Source organism: Orbicella franksi, chromosome 4 (assembly GCF_964199315.1).
Source record: "Orbicella franksi chromosome 4, jaOrbFran1.1, whole genome shotgun sequence".
Classification (NCBI taxonomy): Eukaryota; Metazoa; Cnidaria; class Anthozoa; order Scleractinia; family Merulinidae; genus Orbicella; species Orbicella franksi.
This window is the reverse complement of record NC_138148.1, coordinates 9,536,124-9,554,934: the sequence shown is the minus strand read 5'-3', so window position 1 is coordinate 9,554,934 and position 18,811 is coordinate 9,536,124. Positions and strand designations below refer to the sequence as shown.

Genomic DNA, 18,811 nt, shown 5'->3' with positions numbered 1-18,811 from the left:
TTGGTCTCACATTAGTACGTTACAAGATACGAGTGACTCGTTCGCACGCGTTTTCCCGCGTTGGTATTTTGCGTTTTCCCGTATTGTTGTTGGCAAGTATTCAGTGGACAAGGTCATTGTCCCGAATGATCCCGCGCGATCACTCTCAGTGAAAGTTGTCTTACAATTTTATCACTTTCTTATGTAAAAGAATTGTTAGTAACCTAAGCGTATAAAAGATCAGTTTTCTTTCTTTTTCAGCATTTCTTAGTCTTTTCTTTGTTGAATACAGACGTGAGTTAATGTGAGTGTGACGTTTACAGGGTCTTTCCAGTCCGTAATCGTGGAACATTTCCTAAAACATTTTCTGTCATGCAACCAATCTCTTATTAATACACTGAATGGTGCTTATGCCCCTCCCCTGTCGCGTTGATTTTCAGCAGACCAAAGCAACATTGAATGGGGGTTAGGAAGGAGGAGGAGTATGGGGAGGGGGAGGGGGGAGGGGGGGGGGGTGCGACATCGATGTGGTTTGCCTACATGGCATTATTATATCACTCAGTTACTACGTCCACCATGATTGGTCAACTGCTGTCACCAGATCGTCTTGTAATCACGATCGCCAAGTTTCATGAAATTCGTCTATAGGGTTATAGTTCATGGCCATACTGGAAGAGCTAAATGGCCTTTTTGCCTCTTTGTACCGGACACGCTGCACTGAAAACGTACTGTACTTCCGGTCAAGACCTCAGGCCTGCGCTCCCCCTGGACAATTCTCGCGCTCGGTTTGAAGTAATATTATAAACTCACCAGCAACTGGTCCACCGGCGGCCGCAGAAAACGAATATAACACATTGTTGATGCAGAAAGAGGCCGTGGTTCTCTTGCTGTCCACAACCGTCAGTAGAATAAAATTCTGAGTTGTTATGTAAATACCATCGCTCAGCCCATAAATGACACTGAAAACGATAAGGCTCCAGTATTTTGTGGTGAACGGTAGCATAAAGGCGGCGAGACCAGCTGTTACTAAGCATGATTGATAAACGTACACTGGATTAACTCTTTTGTTGTTACATAGTCTTCCCGTCATCAGGCGAGCGACACATGACGCAAGGCCGATAAAAATGAACAGCCGAGAAGCTTTCTGCGCAGAGATTCTAATATCTTCACAGTACTTGACCTAGAAAAAAAAATTAACAATAACCTCTTAAGAAATGTTTTATTTAGCAAAGTATAGAAAAGTAACCTTCAGTAAACGGTGACATTTTTTTTTGTGCGCTCAATCCAGTGTACGAAATTTTACCCAATAACGGCCATGAAGTTGATTTAACAGCACAGAAATTTGTGTGGTGTTTCATTCTCGGTCTCAAAGATTTGGGTTACCCAGTCATGCGCAAAAAAGAAGAGCTCCAGGTTCGGGAACGTATATTACCTTGCTGTTTGTTACATGACACTGAGGAGCCACAAGCTCTGGTGAATTTTTTTCCAAACAATCATTTTCCTACAGTTTGTTTGCATGCCTATAGATTCTGACCAAAGCACGGAGAAGTGCATGACCGTGGCTTTAAAAAACTTTTATTTAACCTACATTTCACAATTAGATTATTTAACAATTAGAGGAAAACGAATAAAAATCGAAAGCGTGTAACCTAATTGTAAATCTACTAGTCGTTCAAAACTTTATCTAAATTCTCTTCAAAGGCACTTCGAAAACGCAAAGAAGCAGCGGCCACTTTGTCAACAACCGTGCCCTCCTCAGCTACTTACTGTCTACAACAGAATAGCCAGTGACTAGCGTAGCCAATCAGAGAACGCCATTCGTGACGGAACGCTAATAGATATCTACTAAAGACCCATATACGGAGCATTTGAACCTCTGGGTATTTTACGTGTTATTTCCAACTCGTCCCACCTTGCAATAACAAGGTATTTTAAACATACCAGATTGATGTAAGGAATATACATCCCAAAACTGGCGACCGTGAGCGACGTTACAATAACAGTGTAAGCAGGAAAGCTCCACACACTGCAGTAAAGAGAGATGCCTGACTTGTCGTCTCTTTCTTCGCCTTTGTTGTTCCTTTCAATGCTTAAGTTCTCCACTGCTGCTATTTCTTCTACGTATGGATTAAAACTCAGACTCAAAATGCAAACAAGGACGTAAGTTGCTGCCATTATTCTAAAAGTGTTCCTCCATTCAAACGAGTCTAAGAGGACTTGAAGCAAAGGTCCGGTGTAGAGGACCCCTACACCCGCGCCCAATGAAACGATGCCAGTAGCTACAGACAACTTGTCAGTAAAATACTTAGCAATTGCAAGAAAACAAGAATTGCATATGAAGCAAGTTCCTAAACCGTACAAGGCGCTGTACGTGAAGTACATCACTGTGAAGCTCTGGACGAATGAAGTCGACACCAGACCCGCAATGCATAGCGTGCCTCCCAAGAAACATGTGATACGCCATCCAAAGCGATCACACAGATAGCCTGCCAGCGGACTTGCAAACCATACCATGCCCAGACCGATTGAGCCGACAAAAGCTGAAAATAAAAACGTTATTCAATCAGTGATAGATATTTTTCACCTTCAATTACTCATCGCTATTTCTTTTCGCGGGATCCTTGGTTTGCGAGAAATAAGGGGCGCTACATTTTGCTTTCTGCCAAATTTTCGCCATTTGGCGAAATTTGCGATGAAGGGAAACGAATTTTTCAACGCTGATCCGCACCGTAACAAACGGTTAGTCTCAGAGTCGATGTTATAAGTCGACAGAACTAGCGGAAAACAAAAGAAAGAAAAGCATAACATATAACAGACTGACATGTTCGGATGGGACGCACTGGACATAGTACAAAGTTGATAATCAGTTCGGCATTTTAGCATGTTCTTCTCTCTACTGTGTTAGGAGAAAAAGAGGTTAATGAAAGGGTTTTACATTAGAGGTTCGATCTCTTGTGATAACGTTTTCCCAGTCTTCGTCGTGATCATTTCGCAATATCGCCAAAATTAAACCCTGCAGAAAGAAGTACCAATGAAACAATAAACTTCGTTGCTTGCAGGGAAAAATAGGTGCCTTAAAAAGTGCTCTGAAGTTCTTTTCCATGCAGTTTGACTTGAAGTTTTTTTGTTGTCCATTTGTTGGCATGAAAATAGTTAACTTTTTCTTCAGGGTCCCTGTCTTCGAAGGTTTTGGGGACACAAGGGAGGGGAATTCAAATCCCAGCTTTTAGCTTTCATAGTCATTGTAGGAGATAACCGTCAAATTTGGCACTAGTGTTTTCAAACCGAATATTACAGAATCCAAAGCTAAGAATGCAAACTTCAGTTTGTTTTAGCGAAATGACGGTTTGTCTTCAAGGTCTATTTAGTTTTGCGTTGAAATTGTTCTGCCGTCACGTTCCATGGCTTATAGGTCGTTTTCTTTATTGATTTATTTTATTTTAAAATAACTTGAATTCCAATTTTAAACATTCGTGTTCAATACGCCATTTCCAAATTACAATCATGGCGAAATTTGATTCGATTTCTATGACATGATGTAAAAAACTGTATACTTTATTTTTAGAACTGGTAAATGTTAATGAAAGTATAAATTCGGAACTGTTGGCAATCCAACGTACAAGATGTAAAGTAGCGAAATTCAGTTAAACGAATTGGAAGTTTGAACAATGACCAAACATTGCGATTCAACGCAATGTCATGCGACAAGGCGACAGTGCCTACGTATTTTTCAACTTTCGAAGATCATTACAGTTGTGTTAATACAGTCATGAGAAGATAATTAAGTACACTGTACTGTAGAGTTCACTTGCATCCCCTCAAAACAAGGTGGATTTTTGAGGAGCAAAGCTCAACACTACTTTTCGAGTAAGTTATCTCATTGTAGTCTAAAATTAATCCCGTCCTCGACTGAACGCATGGCCGTCTAATTTGAACCTCTCAATGTTCTTAGAAGGGAATGATCAGCAGTTTTTCGTTTTTAAATCAGTAGCTTTTAAGCGTTATTCAGAAACAAATGAACAGCACTGATCTCCACTACCGGCACATATGATACACTTGACTGGCGCGCTGCGAAGACTGCCCGCTTGTCGACAACACAGCTACAAGACTAACTCCACTAACCTGTTCTCTCTCTGGTCTCGTCAAAGTAGTCCATCAAAGTCGGGAACAGAACACCAAAGCTAAGTACCATACCAAGATTAACAGCATGGCAAACTGCTGCTGAAACACACACGATCCATGACCATGAACTATCCTTGAAACGTTTTCCAGTAAAGAGCCATGATACTTTCCTAAAGCATTGCGTGGTGTCTTGTTCTTCAAACATTTCAACCAGCTGAGATTTCGACCAACTTATTTTGCTGTAGGCTTCAAAATTGCAATGCTAAAAGATCCTGTCAAGTCAACTATCATATATTTCCCTGGAAATAATTATAAGAAAAGTTAAACTCAGCACGTATAAGTGATGATGATAATTTATTTAAGTTTTGTTTTTTATATTACTGCAGTTGAGTGTCTGCCAAATTATGGACGATAGATCGTACTTGTTTGAAGCTGCAAGCTGTTGATGATGTCATTAGTTTCAAAACAATTCAATTTTATTTCATTTTCTTGTCTTTGCCTATAAATAAAAGAATTGCTTGCCCCCGAAACTAGTTCCAAAACTAATCGAGGTGGGGGACAAGAGTTTATCTTATAAGGGAAAGATAGGCTGGTAAACACAAATTATGGCGAACGAGAGTCCCAGCTTTAGCTTATCAGTAAACGAGCCGACATGCCGAGCATCCCTACACTACTCATCCAAAGACGCCTACGGTGGCTCGGTCATGTTCACCGTATGGAACCCGATCGCTTGCCAAGGCAAGTCCTCTACGGGGAACTGTGGGAGGGCGCCCGACGCGTGGGCCGACCTGTCCTTCGCTTTAAGGATGTTTGCAAGCGTGACCTGCGACTCGCTGATTTCAATCCCAATACCTAGGAGGTCCTCGCGCAAGACCGCGCCGCCTGGCGTCACGGTGTGAAGGAGGGGGCACTCAGGGCCGAGACGAAGGCCAGGGCCGAGACGAAGGCCAGGGCCGAGGCGACAATTAAGCGGGCGGCGAGGAAGGAACGACAAGTATTAGTTCGTGAGGCCACCAACTACATCTGTACCAGCTGCAACAAAGACTGCCACTCAAGAATCGGGCTCTTGAGTCACTTAAGAGCCTGTCGACAGTGACGCGCTGACCATCGCCTCTCCGAGACGAGGATGCCATATATATATATATATATATATATATATATATATATATATATATATATATAAACTAAACTACCTGCAGAGAATTATAGTAACATGGATATTAATGACTTTGTAACGGAAATGATCGAAAGGCCGGGTTTATAGCTTAATGGTAGAGACCGAAAAAATAAATCAGTCAGAATCTGAAGGAGGAATACATGGACGTGGAATGCGGGGAGGCCATCATTTGTCAAAAGTAAAGAATAACTCTCATTGTTTATTAAAGAAGATATCAAAGCGAAGGATATAAGCGCTATGGTATGCTTGGAGTGAGTGTCAGAAATATGGATAAGAGAATGGCAACCATCACTGGAAAAGTTGAAAATTTACATGGACATGTCAATTTTAATTTACAGTATGTGAATCTTGATTTACATTCTTTGTAAATTACAATTTACATGTTAGGGTTTTGTAAAATAAAATTACAGGAAATTTACAGCTTTTAGTACAGCATGTAAATGTTCTGTAAATAGTGATTTACATTGTCTTTGTCGACAATGATCATTTGAAGAACATGTAAAAACCTGTAAAATATTTTACGCACTTTTACAGTATCTGCCTTTGTAAAAAACATGTAAATTGCTTTGCTAAACCATGTGAGGAACGTGTAAATAATTCAAGCGAATGCTGTAAAAAGTCTGGAAATGTTATGTTTGTAACCCTGTAAAAACCATGTAAATGAAAAAAGGGGGGCTGTAAGAAACATGTAAAAACCATGTAAATGATAAAAGGGGGCCTGTAAGAAACATGTAAAAACCATGTAAATGAAAAAAGGGGGCCTGTAAGAAACATGTAAAAACAATGTAAATGAAAGAAAGGGAGCCTGTAAGAAACATGTAGAAACCATGTAAATGGAAAACCTAGAAGTTACACGGGTGCGACACCGCACTAATTAAGCTGTCTTCTTGTGAACTTTCCGCGCATCCACAACAACAAATAAAACTAGAATTGTTACTGCACATGCAGGCGTCCCAAGCTTACGTCTCTAGAAAAGAGAAAAAATAATTCTCGGACACGTACGTATTTATTCATGAAGGACCATGAAAGCGTCACGTGTTGTGTGAGTTCAAGACGGAAAGAGCCCTGGGACCGAGTTTGAACTGACGCGGAGTTAGGTTAGGCAGGGAACCATAAGGGACACCCAACGACCGTTTCCTCTCGAATGCTTTTCAACGCTTTTTTAGGCTATCTGGTGTACTTTCAAAGCTCTGTAGGTTAATTTTAGGTTGCGCAAAAAAAAATTTATCTGTTCGGTTATTCTAGAGGAGCTTGAGTATTCTCGAACTTATTAGGGCTTTTTTGTCCATTTCCCGAAAACGCATAAGTGCACGTAAGAAACAATCAAATTGTGCCTGCAAATAACTCGACTTATTATTTAAACATTGTTTGATAGGAGTTTGATTTATTGTGCATGAATATTACAATGTAGGAGATAGTGAACATTGAATAGTTACTGCCACAGATTTTGAGTTTAGTTCTTCTACATCCTCTGACATTCAGTGCCTTCCAATCAGAGATGCAAATTTTTTGTCACACAGTAGCTACAGATGTAGATGTAAGATCTGTTTGATTGATGAATATTCAGGACTCAAAATAATGGCCGGTCAACGGGCAATGTCTGGCCAGAATGGTGACTCGACCAGCCAAAAACTTCACTCGCCGGTCATGTTGACCAGTCATGTCATGTTGAGACGGTCCCGTTGTTCATTCTTGAATAAACAATCAAATCCCTAACTGTAAATCTGAGAGTTTTTATCTCTTTTTTATTATGACCTCTAACGAAAACATACACCAGTGCATACATGTATCTGTTCGAACGGCTAAAGACCATTCGCTTGCTGTTTGTCATGCATTCAAGATCGATAGGAATGCCATTCGAGTGACTGGGGTTAAATCTGTTCAGAAAAATATTAAGCCAATCTTTAAACGGTCTAGCAGTGACTGGAACAAACAAACTATTTGTGGGTTTAATTTGGCTCACATTATGTGTACTTGATTTTTTTGTAAATATCTTGACCAGTCAGAAATGAGACGTGACCTAGCTAAAATTACTTTGGCCGGTCAACATGACCGGCTACAGTCCGATTTCAAATGTCACAGTATAAATTGGAATGATAAGAAACAAAATAATAACTTTATCTGTTCGGTTATTCTAGAGGAGCTTGAGTATTCTCGAACTTATTAGGGCTTTTTTGTCCATTTCCCGAAAACGTTAGGTCTTATCGCCTTTCCGAAAATGATAGCTGACTTTTTTTCGGTACCCAAAATGACATTTTTAACAATCCGAAAACAACAAACATTAAACTTCTCATATCGCGAAAGTTCGAGGTCACAGTTGTGCCCCTGAACCGCTGAGAATGAACGAAATATCATCGATTTAGAGCGTTAAATATTCCGAAACATGAACATTCTACAAGTAAGATTAATACAACTAAGTCTGCCCTTGCATGTTCACTGTTTCTGTGTTTTTTGTTTTGTTTTGTTTTGTTTTGGTGATTTCTACCGTTTTGTCAGTTTCATTGCCATCACTGTTATCCCAGTCCCTTTATAAGAGCATACCAGCCTTGTGAGTGCCCGATCTCCAACAAGCGGGAATCAGCGGTCTTAATGTTAGGTACCAGGTTCTCTCGGTTCTCCCGCCATGTTTGACAGTTCGTTGGAACTTGCATCGAACTCGAGCTCTGTTTTAGCGGGCCAAAATCCACTCTACCTTCGCTTCGTCACCGTGCACGGTTTCAAGGCAAAGTTTACCGTTACCCAGAGGTTGAAGATAGCGATTACAGGCAACAAAAACAACAGGTAAGCAAGTTTTGTATAAATTGAACGAGCAGAGTAAAGTAACGTCAAGATACGTATACATTTCGTTTTGCCTTTGGTTGTGAATGTGCCATTATCAAGGAGAAGTTACATTGCCTGTGGAATCGACTTTGGTGATGTTTACCTGTCGTGCATAAAGAGCTTTATTATCTGTTATTATCTGTTCTCGATAACTGAGCATGAGCATGCGACATTTGTTATTGGCTTATATGCACCTCATGATTCTTTCTGATGCGTGCTCTTGTAAGGTTATGTTGCCCTCTGATGTGAATGCTAGTAAGCTAAAATGTAATGTGCCATCTTCAGCAGAGAAATTTCTCTTATGCTAGAGTAAGTATTCTGAAGTTACTCAAGTGTCTACAGTTGTACCTACATGCAAGTTACAATATGCTGTTATACACAACTGTACATGGACATTGCACCCACTGGTGCTGATACTGTAGTAAGTTAAATGTTGTGGTATTTTCTTTCACAAAAAAAAAAAAACACTATGATACTTTATAAAGAGGTATACATGTACCTCAAACTGTCGTGAAAACTACACAGGACTTGAAAAAAAGGAAGAGTCACTTGCCCAGGCAGGAAAATCTATTTGTCTTGGACAACACAGTATAGTCAATCAATTATTTCATAACAATCAATAGAAATTAGTCAATGATATCAGAAATCAATAAAAGGATTTGTGGTGAGTCATCGATTGTGATCAAATTTTCAATAAGCATTATCAATTTTGCTGATACTAGCTTATCTTTTAAGCAACATTTAATAAGAAAGAAATGAACAAAAGATTTAAAGTGAAATATGAAATCATGAATACAATTGCATAAAAACATTACATTGTATCTCGTAAACAGAATATTTTGCTGGCATACATGTATCAGGGACTATGTTTTGGGGGTTTTTGGTAGTGCCTTTGAAATCTACATAAAAAAGTTACAATCAAACATTGTGTTGAAGGACACAATTTTTCTACAGTTTAGGTGAACTAACAAAGAGAGACCAACTTTCAATTGATTCTCTAATGACTGATAAATTTGGTAAAATCAAACTGATAACTTGAAACTTTTCTAGCATATGAGTATGAATTTCTTTCAATTGATCGCTAGCACTGATAACACTTACATTAATTTCAATTTATTGATTTATATCAATTTATGGATCGATTTCAATCGATTGCATTACCCTGGTATTACCAGACAGTACTTTAGAGCCCTGTCACAGCTATACATTTTACTTGTACGAAATTGGGCTCGTACCAAATACATGTAGGTTTCATGTGTCATGCATCTGTTCATGCATCTGTAGCAGGGCAGGAAAAAAAATTGTAAGTCACTGGCCCAGTGGGCCAGTCAATTTCAGTTTTCACTTGCCCCACTTAAATATTAGTTGCCAGTGTGGTGGCCAGTGAGGAAATCAGAGGACAAATGCGAATGAAGTACACTCGGATTCCAAACTAATTCCTGCTTTCAACCTAATAATTAACTAATCTTCAGGTCTTAAGTTTTGAAATGGAATGACTGGAAATTATCATTTATCAAGCTGGCATTTTTAGTCAGACTCACAAGACTACTGACGCTACATTGTAATTTCACTTGCCCACTGGGCCACTGAACTTCTATTTTCGCTTGCCCAAGAGCAAAATTTACTTGGCTGAGGAAATCAGACCTGGGTTTTTTCTTGCCTTGAGTAGATCACAGATAACATCAAAATGTGGTAAAAACAAAAAATAGTCACATAAGCCATTACCAGAGTGTGTCACAGAATTTGTGAATTTTTCAGGCGTGTGTTACCGATGTTTTTACCGCATTTTGATGTCTTCTGTGATCTATTACTGAACAGATGCACAACAACATAGAATCTGTCTGCTTCGTAATACATAACAAAGAAACAAAAACAAACTTTTATGACATCTGTACCTTTGTCCACCAATAGAGCATAAGTGCACGTAAGAAACAATCAAATTGTGCCTGCAAATAACTCGACTTATTATTTAAACATTGTTTGATAGGAGTTTGATTTATTGTGCATGAATATTACAATGTAGGAGATAGTGAACATTGAATAGTTACTGCCACAGATTTTGAGTTTAGTTCTTCTACATCCTCTGACATTCAGTGCCTTCCAATCAGAGATGCAAATTTTTTGTCACACAGTAGCTACAGATGTAGATGTAAGATCTGTTTGATTGATGAATATTCAGGACTCAAAATAATGGCCGGTCAACGGGCAATGTCTGGCCAGAATGGTGACTCGACCAGCCAAAAACTTCACTCGCCAGTCATGTTGACCAGTCATGTCATGTTGAGACGGTCCCGTTGTTCATTCTTGAATAAACAATCAAATCCCTAACTGTAAATCTGAGAGTTTTTATCTCTTTTTTATTATGACCTCTAACGAAAACATACACCAGTGCATACATGTATCTGTTCGAACGGCTAAAGACCATTCGCTTGCTGTTTGTCATGCATTCAAGATCGATAGGAATGCCATTCGAGTGACTGGGGTTAAATCTGTTCAGAAAAATATTAAGCCAATCTTTAAACGGTCTAGCAGTGACTGGAACAAACAAACTATTTGTGGGTTTAATTTGGCTCACATTATGTGTACTTGATTTTTTTGTAAATATCTTGACCAGTCAGAAATGAGACGTGACCTAGCTAAAATTACTTTGGCCGGTCAACATGACCGGCTACAGTCCGATTTCAAATGTCACAGTATAAATTGGAATGATAAGAAACAAAATAATAACTCCAGTGTAAAATTTGCTGATTGATATCATACATAGAATTTGCTGATTCATACTCAGACATAACTTATCTTATTTAACGAAATGTTTTATGTTACTTGTAGGATGAAGTAAAATTGAGAGTGGTCAATACATGCCTACTCCTTGGCATTGATGCTTGATCAGGAAAAAATCAGCCACTGAGAAGTCTACAGTACCTATGACTCTATAAGGGGTCCAAGGTCCATTTCTTGAAGGCCCTGGAAACTTTTCGGACCCACAAAGCCATCTTTAATTGAGCTGTGTCTAAAAACTAAGAGCTGTATATGCCTGAGACTTCTTGTGTGAAGGAAACCTCTGTTCATATTGAGAATAAGTGAATAAAACAGCTCAGTAAGCATAAGATTTCAGATTTTGGTATGGTTTTCTGGGTGCGAAAACTTTTTGGGACCTTCGAGAAATGGGCCCCTGGTGCATTACGGTCTAACATGGTGACCTTCAACACTTTCTGGTATAAATTCAACCACTTTAAACATTATTTTTAATGCTTTGAAGTATCACCTACACTGTACCTGTGTTAGTGAATTAGCATTAAATTTGAATATCTTAGATTGCTAGGTTGATACTTATTGTTCAATACAGCAGCTATAAGATTTCATCATAAAAAGCAAAGGCTATGTTTACATACATGTAGTACCAGAATAATAATTTATTAACTTATGATGTGTTATGGGAACTATGGTACTAGATAGACCTTTCAATTTCAACAGGTCCCTATGAATTTTTTTTTTTACAGTACAGTTTTTTTTTATCACAAAAAGAAAAAGTAAAATTTTGAATATTGTTTACAGTGAATGTTTTGTCAGGGGTCCAAAATGTTTGTCCTGTTTGGATTCTGTACAGTTTTGGAAAAAGAAGGAAACTGTGACTTTGTAAACACAGCCTAAAAGATGTCAGAAGCCTTGTTTTATGTTATGCAATGTATATGTATATATGTATACATGAATGTTTTTATGATGAATTTAAAATGTCAATCTCTATCTTGTGGTAAATGTTTTTTCTCCCTATTTTCTGTTATTTCAAAAGAACAATTCACTCTATGAAAAAAGTTGATCAATACTTCACACTTACATTGCAGTAATTTTCATAATAAGGTAAAGGTAAAGTCTGCATATGAGCCACGTGGCCCAACAGACTAGAGCTTATCCTGCTTTCTGTAGCAGGAAGCGATTAGGACTATTTCTACTCCCCCTGGATGAGATGCCAGTCCATTGCAGGGTTACCCCACCATTAAATTCGCTGGTACCTACTTATACACCTGGGTGGAGAGGTAATGAGAGTAAAGTGTGTTGCCCAACAACACAACAGAATGTACCCGCCTAGGGCTTGAACCCGGACCGCTCGATCAGGAGTTGAGCGCACTACATGTAACTACGAGGCCATCGTGCCTCCCACATTTTTCATAATTATTAAGGCTAATTTAATCCTACATTAATTACTTAGTAAGAAACAAACAGTTTATTCATTCATTTTATGACAAAGGTATTATCATTCTGTTACATTTGACTTTGTGAATTTAGTATATATTTAAGACAGGTATCCATTTGCAAACAATTTTAATTTAGTAATGCGCCTAAATTGCAAAATTTTCACTAGTTGTAGCTGACAACAGTATAGTTCTTAATCATTTTATTATTTATGAATTAAATAGAGTTGAATATGACATGGTTTGCACAATCTTGAAAAGGTCTTGAATTTTAGTAGTCTTGAAAAGTGCTTGAATTCGGTTAAAGGAGCTCAATCATGGTATTTTAAAATATTTTGGCCATGCACAAAATTACTTTTAAGTCATCTTGTTATGGATAGAAAGAAAAGAAAACATGTTTTATTTGTTGCAATGTGTACATTGTAAACCTTATTCATGGCATATAAAAACTATTTGAATTTTACTGAGTTTGTTCTGATTGCAATAAATTTCTGATTCTGTATAAATTTGCATGTTTTCTACTATTATAATTAAGGTCAACAGATTTGATTACAATAAAACAGTACATTCCATGCATTTTTCTTCAAGTTATTATTTACAAGTTATTTATCGTACAGGGTTTCTCCCTCCCTTTTTCGATTTACATGTTATTTCCAGGCTCCCTTTTTACATTTCCAGGTTATTTGCAGGCTCCCTTTTTCAATTTACAGGTTATTTGCAGGCTCCCTTTTTCAATTTACAGGTTATTTACAGGCTCCCTTTTTCAATTTACAGGTTATTTACAGGCTCCCTTTTTCGATTTACATGTTATTTGCAGGCTCTCTTTTTCAATTTACAGGTTATTTACAGGCTCCTCTTTTCAATTTCCATGTTATTTGCAGGTTCCCTTTTTCGATTTCCATGTTATTTACAGGCTCTCTTCCATTTACATGCTATTTACAGGCTCCCTTTTTCGATTTGCAAGTTATTTACAGGCTCCCTTTTTCGATTTACATGTTATTTACAGGCTCCCTTTTTCAATTTCCATGTTATTTACAGGCTCTCTTTTTCCATTTACATGTTATTTACAGGCTCCCTTTTTCGATTTACATGTTATTTACAGGCTCCCTTTTTTGATTTACACGTTATTTACAGGCTCCTGTTTTCATTTTTAATGTTATTTACAGCCTCCATTTTTTTTATTTACATGTTGTTTACAGCCTCCCCTTTTTATTTACATGTTATTTACAGTATTATGGCAGCCTCCCTGTATTAAATTTACATGTTATTTACGGGTTTCCAGGTTGAATCACAAGAAATTTACAGGCTATTTACAGTATTTGCAGGAACAGTTTACATGTTATTTACATGATCCTAGCCCTTTGCTTTGAAACATTTACAGTGTTGTCTTCATCATTTACATGTTTCACTTGAAATATTTACATGTTTTTTACATGAAACCTCCAAAACATGTAAAAGGGGAAAAATCATGTAAATTAATCTTTACAGTCTCTTTTTGATTATTTACATGTTAATTACATGTTATTTACATACTCTGTAAATTTTCAACTTTTCCAGTGCATTGGACTAAGCATATCAGGCACAGTGATTCTAAATATAATTTTTCACGTTGTTATTGTAAGATGCTTATGTGTCAGTATGTAGATTCGTTGGCATGCAGTTCACGTATTAATTCATGCCAATAAATGAATATTTAAGAAGTTTGCACGTTAGGAGTTGTCAATCGGCGATATCTCCGATTTTGATAACTTCATTCTGGAAATTTTGCCAAAGAATTGCGTGAAATTGCGTGAAAAAATAAGGCTATCCTTACTGAAAACTGATCCCATGCGATCAGCTAGTCAATCATACAAGTAGACAAATATTTGAATTACACCGTTGATTTCTGTGGATGATATTTCCTATTTTTTTGTTTTTTTTTTTTTTGTTAATAAGACAAGTACCAACCAGCTAAATCAATAAAAGGTTTATTTGTGACTATTCACGTTTAAGGTCAAATAGTCTAGCCTCGGTAATCGAACAAACACTAGACGATAACTCCGAAAATCCCGCTTACTCGCTTCGTTTCAACTTCAGGACCAACTCTACCATAATTAGGTCTGTCATGAGGCATCTCCGAACAGTAGCCGGAAAAGCAAACCGGTACCTGTCACCGAAAGTTAATTCTTACCAAACGAAAACTTAACAGTCCTAACAGCTAAATCTCAGAAGTCTACGGACAGAGAACGCACAGACTACTAATAAATGCTTAACTGGGCATCGCACATATTACGTAATTTCATTGTAAAGATCAGGGGGTCGTTTCTCGAAGGTCCCGAAAAGTTTTCCCACCCGAAAAGCCGTAATTGAATCTCAAACCTTTTGACTAGAGAGCTGTTTTATACATATGTTCTTAATACGAGCAGAGGTTCTCTTCATACAAGAAGTTTCAGCCGTGTACACCTCTCTGTCTTTAAACACCGATTAACTAAAAATGGCTTTTCGGGCCCGAAAAGATTGCGGGGCTTTCGAGAAACGGGCCCCGGATGACGCTCAAGAGAATCCTGAATGAGACTTACCTTTGGTATCGGACTCTCAGAGTTTGGGAGCAGTCTGTTTGCGCGCTAATACATCTTTGAGCAACATAATAACTGTCAGTATATGCATAACCAATAAAGCACGTTGTTGGCAATAAAGATTGGTCGAAGATCAAGTTGTGATCACTGACACTTTGACAGTTTGGAATGCAATTAGTTGTGCCCACAAGTGGTCATCAGTGATTGGGTTAGTTGGGGTCAGTGATTTTCAAAGAAATTTCCGTTCCATTTCAAATCTTGTAGACTTGAGATAGAAAGGCAAATTCGTGGGTGTTCTTTCTTTTATGTTTCGATGACTCTAAAGCGCCAATTCGTTATTCAAATATGTCTACCCTCGAGGGTAGACATATTTTCTTTCCGCAATGAAACAAAAAGAATTGTTCAAAATTTGTTACATGCTTCATGAACAGGCCGGTAGTCAGGCAATTTCCGGCGATTTTGCAGTTTCAGCCCTAAATATTTACTACTGACCGAGGAACTAACCAATATGTTTGTGATTACGTAACTAATGTTTTGATTACGTAACTCATGCATCACGGTGTATGAGCGCAAAACAAAAGATTGTGCACGGTCGTGGACCTCTCAACATAAATCTTGGCATCTTTGTTTGCTCCTTTGATGTTTACCGGGCTTCACAACCGTTCCCCTCTATCAACTATGGTTGATTTGCATACACTTACAATCAAACCAAGTGACGCTTACCCCTCAAGATTACATAATGAATTGATTATTCAAATATTGAACTCTCTCGCTCGTTCCAAGAATACGGCTGACTGGTTCCGAATTCAAAGAATCAATTCATTGTTGCATTCCCGAAACGACTAGTGGATTTCATATTCTAATAATCAATTCAATTTTGTATCCTTGAAACGACTAGCAGGTTCAATATTCAAAAAATCAATTCATTAATGTAATCTTGAGGGGTACGCTTCACTTGGTTTGACTGTAATGAATTAATGTTTGTGAAAACAGACTGTTTTTTTGCGATCCGCCACCTTGCTGTGGCAAGCTAAGTAAGGTCTGTAACATTGGCGAAATACGTAGAATTTAATATAAGTTGTTTTGAAACATGAGATTTCACGTCTGGAGTGACTGTTGTGCTTTATCAGGTATGGGACAAATTCGAGCTCATTTATAGAAACACGTCAGATATTTTTGTACATAAGCAACGTGTAAACAAAGGGTGTAGGCTTAAACAGGACCTGATGAAGTTCAACGCCATGTCTGTTGAGTCGAGTTGAGACAACAGAGAAGGCACTTCCTTGAAAAGATTTTAGAGATGAGCCAGTGATGGAAAAAAGAAGTGCCCACTTCACCATTCCACTAATCAAACTTTACAAAATGCAGTAAGGTTTTAAGGGAATGTTGAGAAGCGAGAAGGAGAAAGTTTTAGAGGGACACAAACTCTGTTAATCAGTGTTGCCTATTACCTGGACATCGTCTGAATACAGCAGGAATTGATGCACAGTTGAGAACTGTGGCATGCGTCATACCCTCGTACATGAAGTCGACTTGTAGTTTGAGCCACTCGCAATGCTACATACATACATACATACACACATACACACACACACACACACACACACACACACATACATACATACATACATACATACATACATACATACATACATACATACATACATACATACATACATACATACATACATACATACATAAACTTTGTTTAAGCCCGAATTTCAGAGTAGCTTGACCAGCTAATATTCCCGAGCAACAAAATATTTGATATGCTATCTATTGAATGGCTGTACTTGTAACATTTCAGTAAAGCCAATAACCATTTACTAGGTAATCAGTGCACTGCGAAGCTCACCAATCTGAAATACATTGCAACCCTGTTAGTCAGGCCACGAAGGGCGCGGTTGGGCTGCCAAACTGTCGTTGATATTAATAATAATAATAATAATAATAATAATGATGATGATGATGATGATAACAAATAATAATCTTTAATGAGGAGGAATACGTCACCGAGTGGTTAACAGAAGGGTTCTCAATTAAGACTAATCTAAACTAATATTTAACTATGCAGAACTAAAAATATAAACGTATTAATAGATAAGAACAAAAGGAGACAATATTTAAAAAAAAAACTATGCATTACGCTTACTACATTACGCTACAAATTAAAGTGCGGCTTTGGAAAGACCACCCTTGAATGCTGCTATTGTTGGCGATTCTCTGAGCGTAATCTCTGAGGAGTTCCATATATCTGCAGCAACATTTAGAGTGGTCCAATGTCCCCATCTTCTATCAAGAAAGTAATACAAATTGAAATTGAATTCGGGCGAAGAAAAGTGCACGTGGGAACTTTCGTCTCAAACTCCCAAATCGTAACTCCAACTCGCCACTTGCAACTCGCATGTCAAATAGGAACTATTTAGTACTTTATTAACAACAAAACTAAGAAAATTTGAATAGTTCAAGAGAGTTATAGTAATATTCAAATCGAGCCTCCATCAAGCTCCCTATTCTACTGTCTTGATGGGTTGAAATCCTCTTCCAGCGATAGAGACACCACCAACAACACAGCGCATGCAACCAGCAGGATCCCGCTGATCGCCGTAGCTGAGCCAGCGTTACACAGGTCATGCGTGCAACAATGAACCTCGCACTCTGCGTTATGAGACTCGGCAGCTTTACATACTGGGTTACTTGTACTCGTGCAATGTGACTTTTTCTCACAGAACTTTGTGTAAGTTTTTCTACCATGAGGCTCATGATTATAGAACCCCTTAGAGCACGCTTCTTCATGTTCTTCAGGACAGGTGACTGTCTCTCGGTTATCGTCGCATTGATTCCAAGACGTTCCACTGAAGCACTTGTAGCACTTGAGGCTTGTTGCTATGGAGAAATGGCGTGCAATACATAAGTATACGAAGCACAAACAGAGTGAAAACTGGAAGTACTGATTTGCAACAGATTGGAAGAAAGATCTGTCTTTCTCAAACTCAGTAATAATTCATCAAGTCAAAACAAACAAAATCACAACCGTGAAGGAGGTTTGGATACCCGGTCTTACTTAGCATAGAATTTGATGATTTTGCTTGTCTGTTTACCCCTTAGTTTTCCTTTCGATTGAGAAGATATATCAAACACTCGAGACAGTGTTTCATCAGCTAAATAAACACATCGAATTTCGTCAAAAATACTCCGATGCGCGTCGTATTTTCAACTCTCTTCTCGGTGTTTGGATATCCCGATGAAACACCGTCTCTCGTGTTTGATATATTACATCTGCAACCCCCAAAACGGCTTACGAAACTGCAGCTTGTTGGCGTAGTTCACACGGAGACCAGGAAAATATTGATGGCACGAGTTCAAGCGGATGGTAGCTGTTCTTCCCTCCAATACCCAGACGGGATAGATGTCCATCGTAGCTTAGCGTCAAATTAACTTTTAATTCCGTTTTCCAAGTTATAGATATGACTTAAATTTAAGTCCTGGATTAGCATTTGAATTAATTTTCCACCAACTTCGCCTTGCATTGGTAGAGCGAGGAAAGGGCACTGTAAGACCATAACGCGGCAATGTCGAGTCAGGCCAGTGTAGCAGTGTTGTGTTTATTTTTTTATTTTTTATTTTATTTTTTTTTTGATTTGGTCGAACAATTACAACAATTACAATTAAACTTACACTACAAATAAAAAAAACCCAGCCGTTTTATCAGTTGGATTCATGAAAGCAGCGTAGCTGAATAGACACCCGTATTACGGACCGGAGTCCGCTTTCAGCGTAACGTTAATACAACAAAACTTCTTTAACACTTGTCCTTGCGACTGTCCCTGCACACTCTGTCATGGAACAGTGTTTTCGTTTACCGCGCAGATGAATTTCACTATTTCAGAAATGAGATCTTAATTATACATGAATTAATTTCGCGTTTAATTTAAGCAATTGTACGTTGTTGTAAACGGATTACGTTT

At 38.2% G+C, this 18,811-nt stretch overlaps 1 protein-coding gene and 1 long non-coding RNA gene across 4 annotated transcripts in view; one reads left to right on the top strand and one right to left on the bottom strand.

The window, feature by feature from the left end:
* The window catches only part of LOC145483332 (monocarboxylate transporter 10-like), a 117,942-nt gene extending 102,962 nt beyond the window's left edge, over positions 1–14,980 (bottom strand). Inside the window, exons 1-4 of one of the 3 annotated variants that reach the window (XM_081461833.1) lie at positions 14,847–14,980; positions 4,102–4,400; positions 1,921–2,519; positions 790–1,159 (exon numbers count right to left, since the gene is read on the bottom strand). In XM_081461833.1, the coding sequence (XP_081317959.1) occupies positions 790–1,159; positions 1,921–2,519; positions 4,102–4,306 (1,174 nt within the window). In that variant the 5' untranslated portion in view covers positions 4,307–4,400; positions 14,847–14,980. Of the gene's footprint in view, positions 1–789; positions 1,160–1,920; positions 2,520–4,101; positions 5,239–14,846 lie in introns of those variants that run through there. The other 2 variants (XM_081461832.1, XM_081461831.1) reach the window with 2 other exon arrangements.
* LOC145483348 (uncharacterized) lies at positions 7,776–13,862 on the top strand. The gene is made up of 2 exons (XR_014048906.1): positions 7,776–8,059; positions 10,928–13,862. It is a non-coding gene; the product is annotated as an uncharacterized LOC145483348 (long non-coding RNA).
* Positions 14,981–18,811: the final 3,831 nt, after the last annotated feature.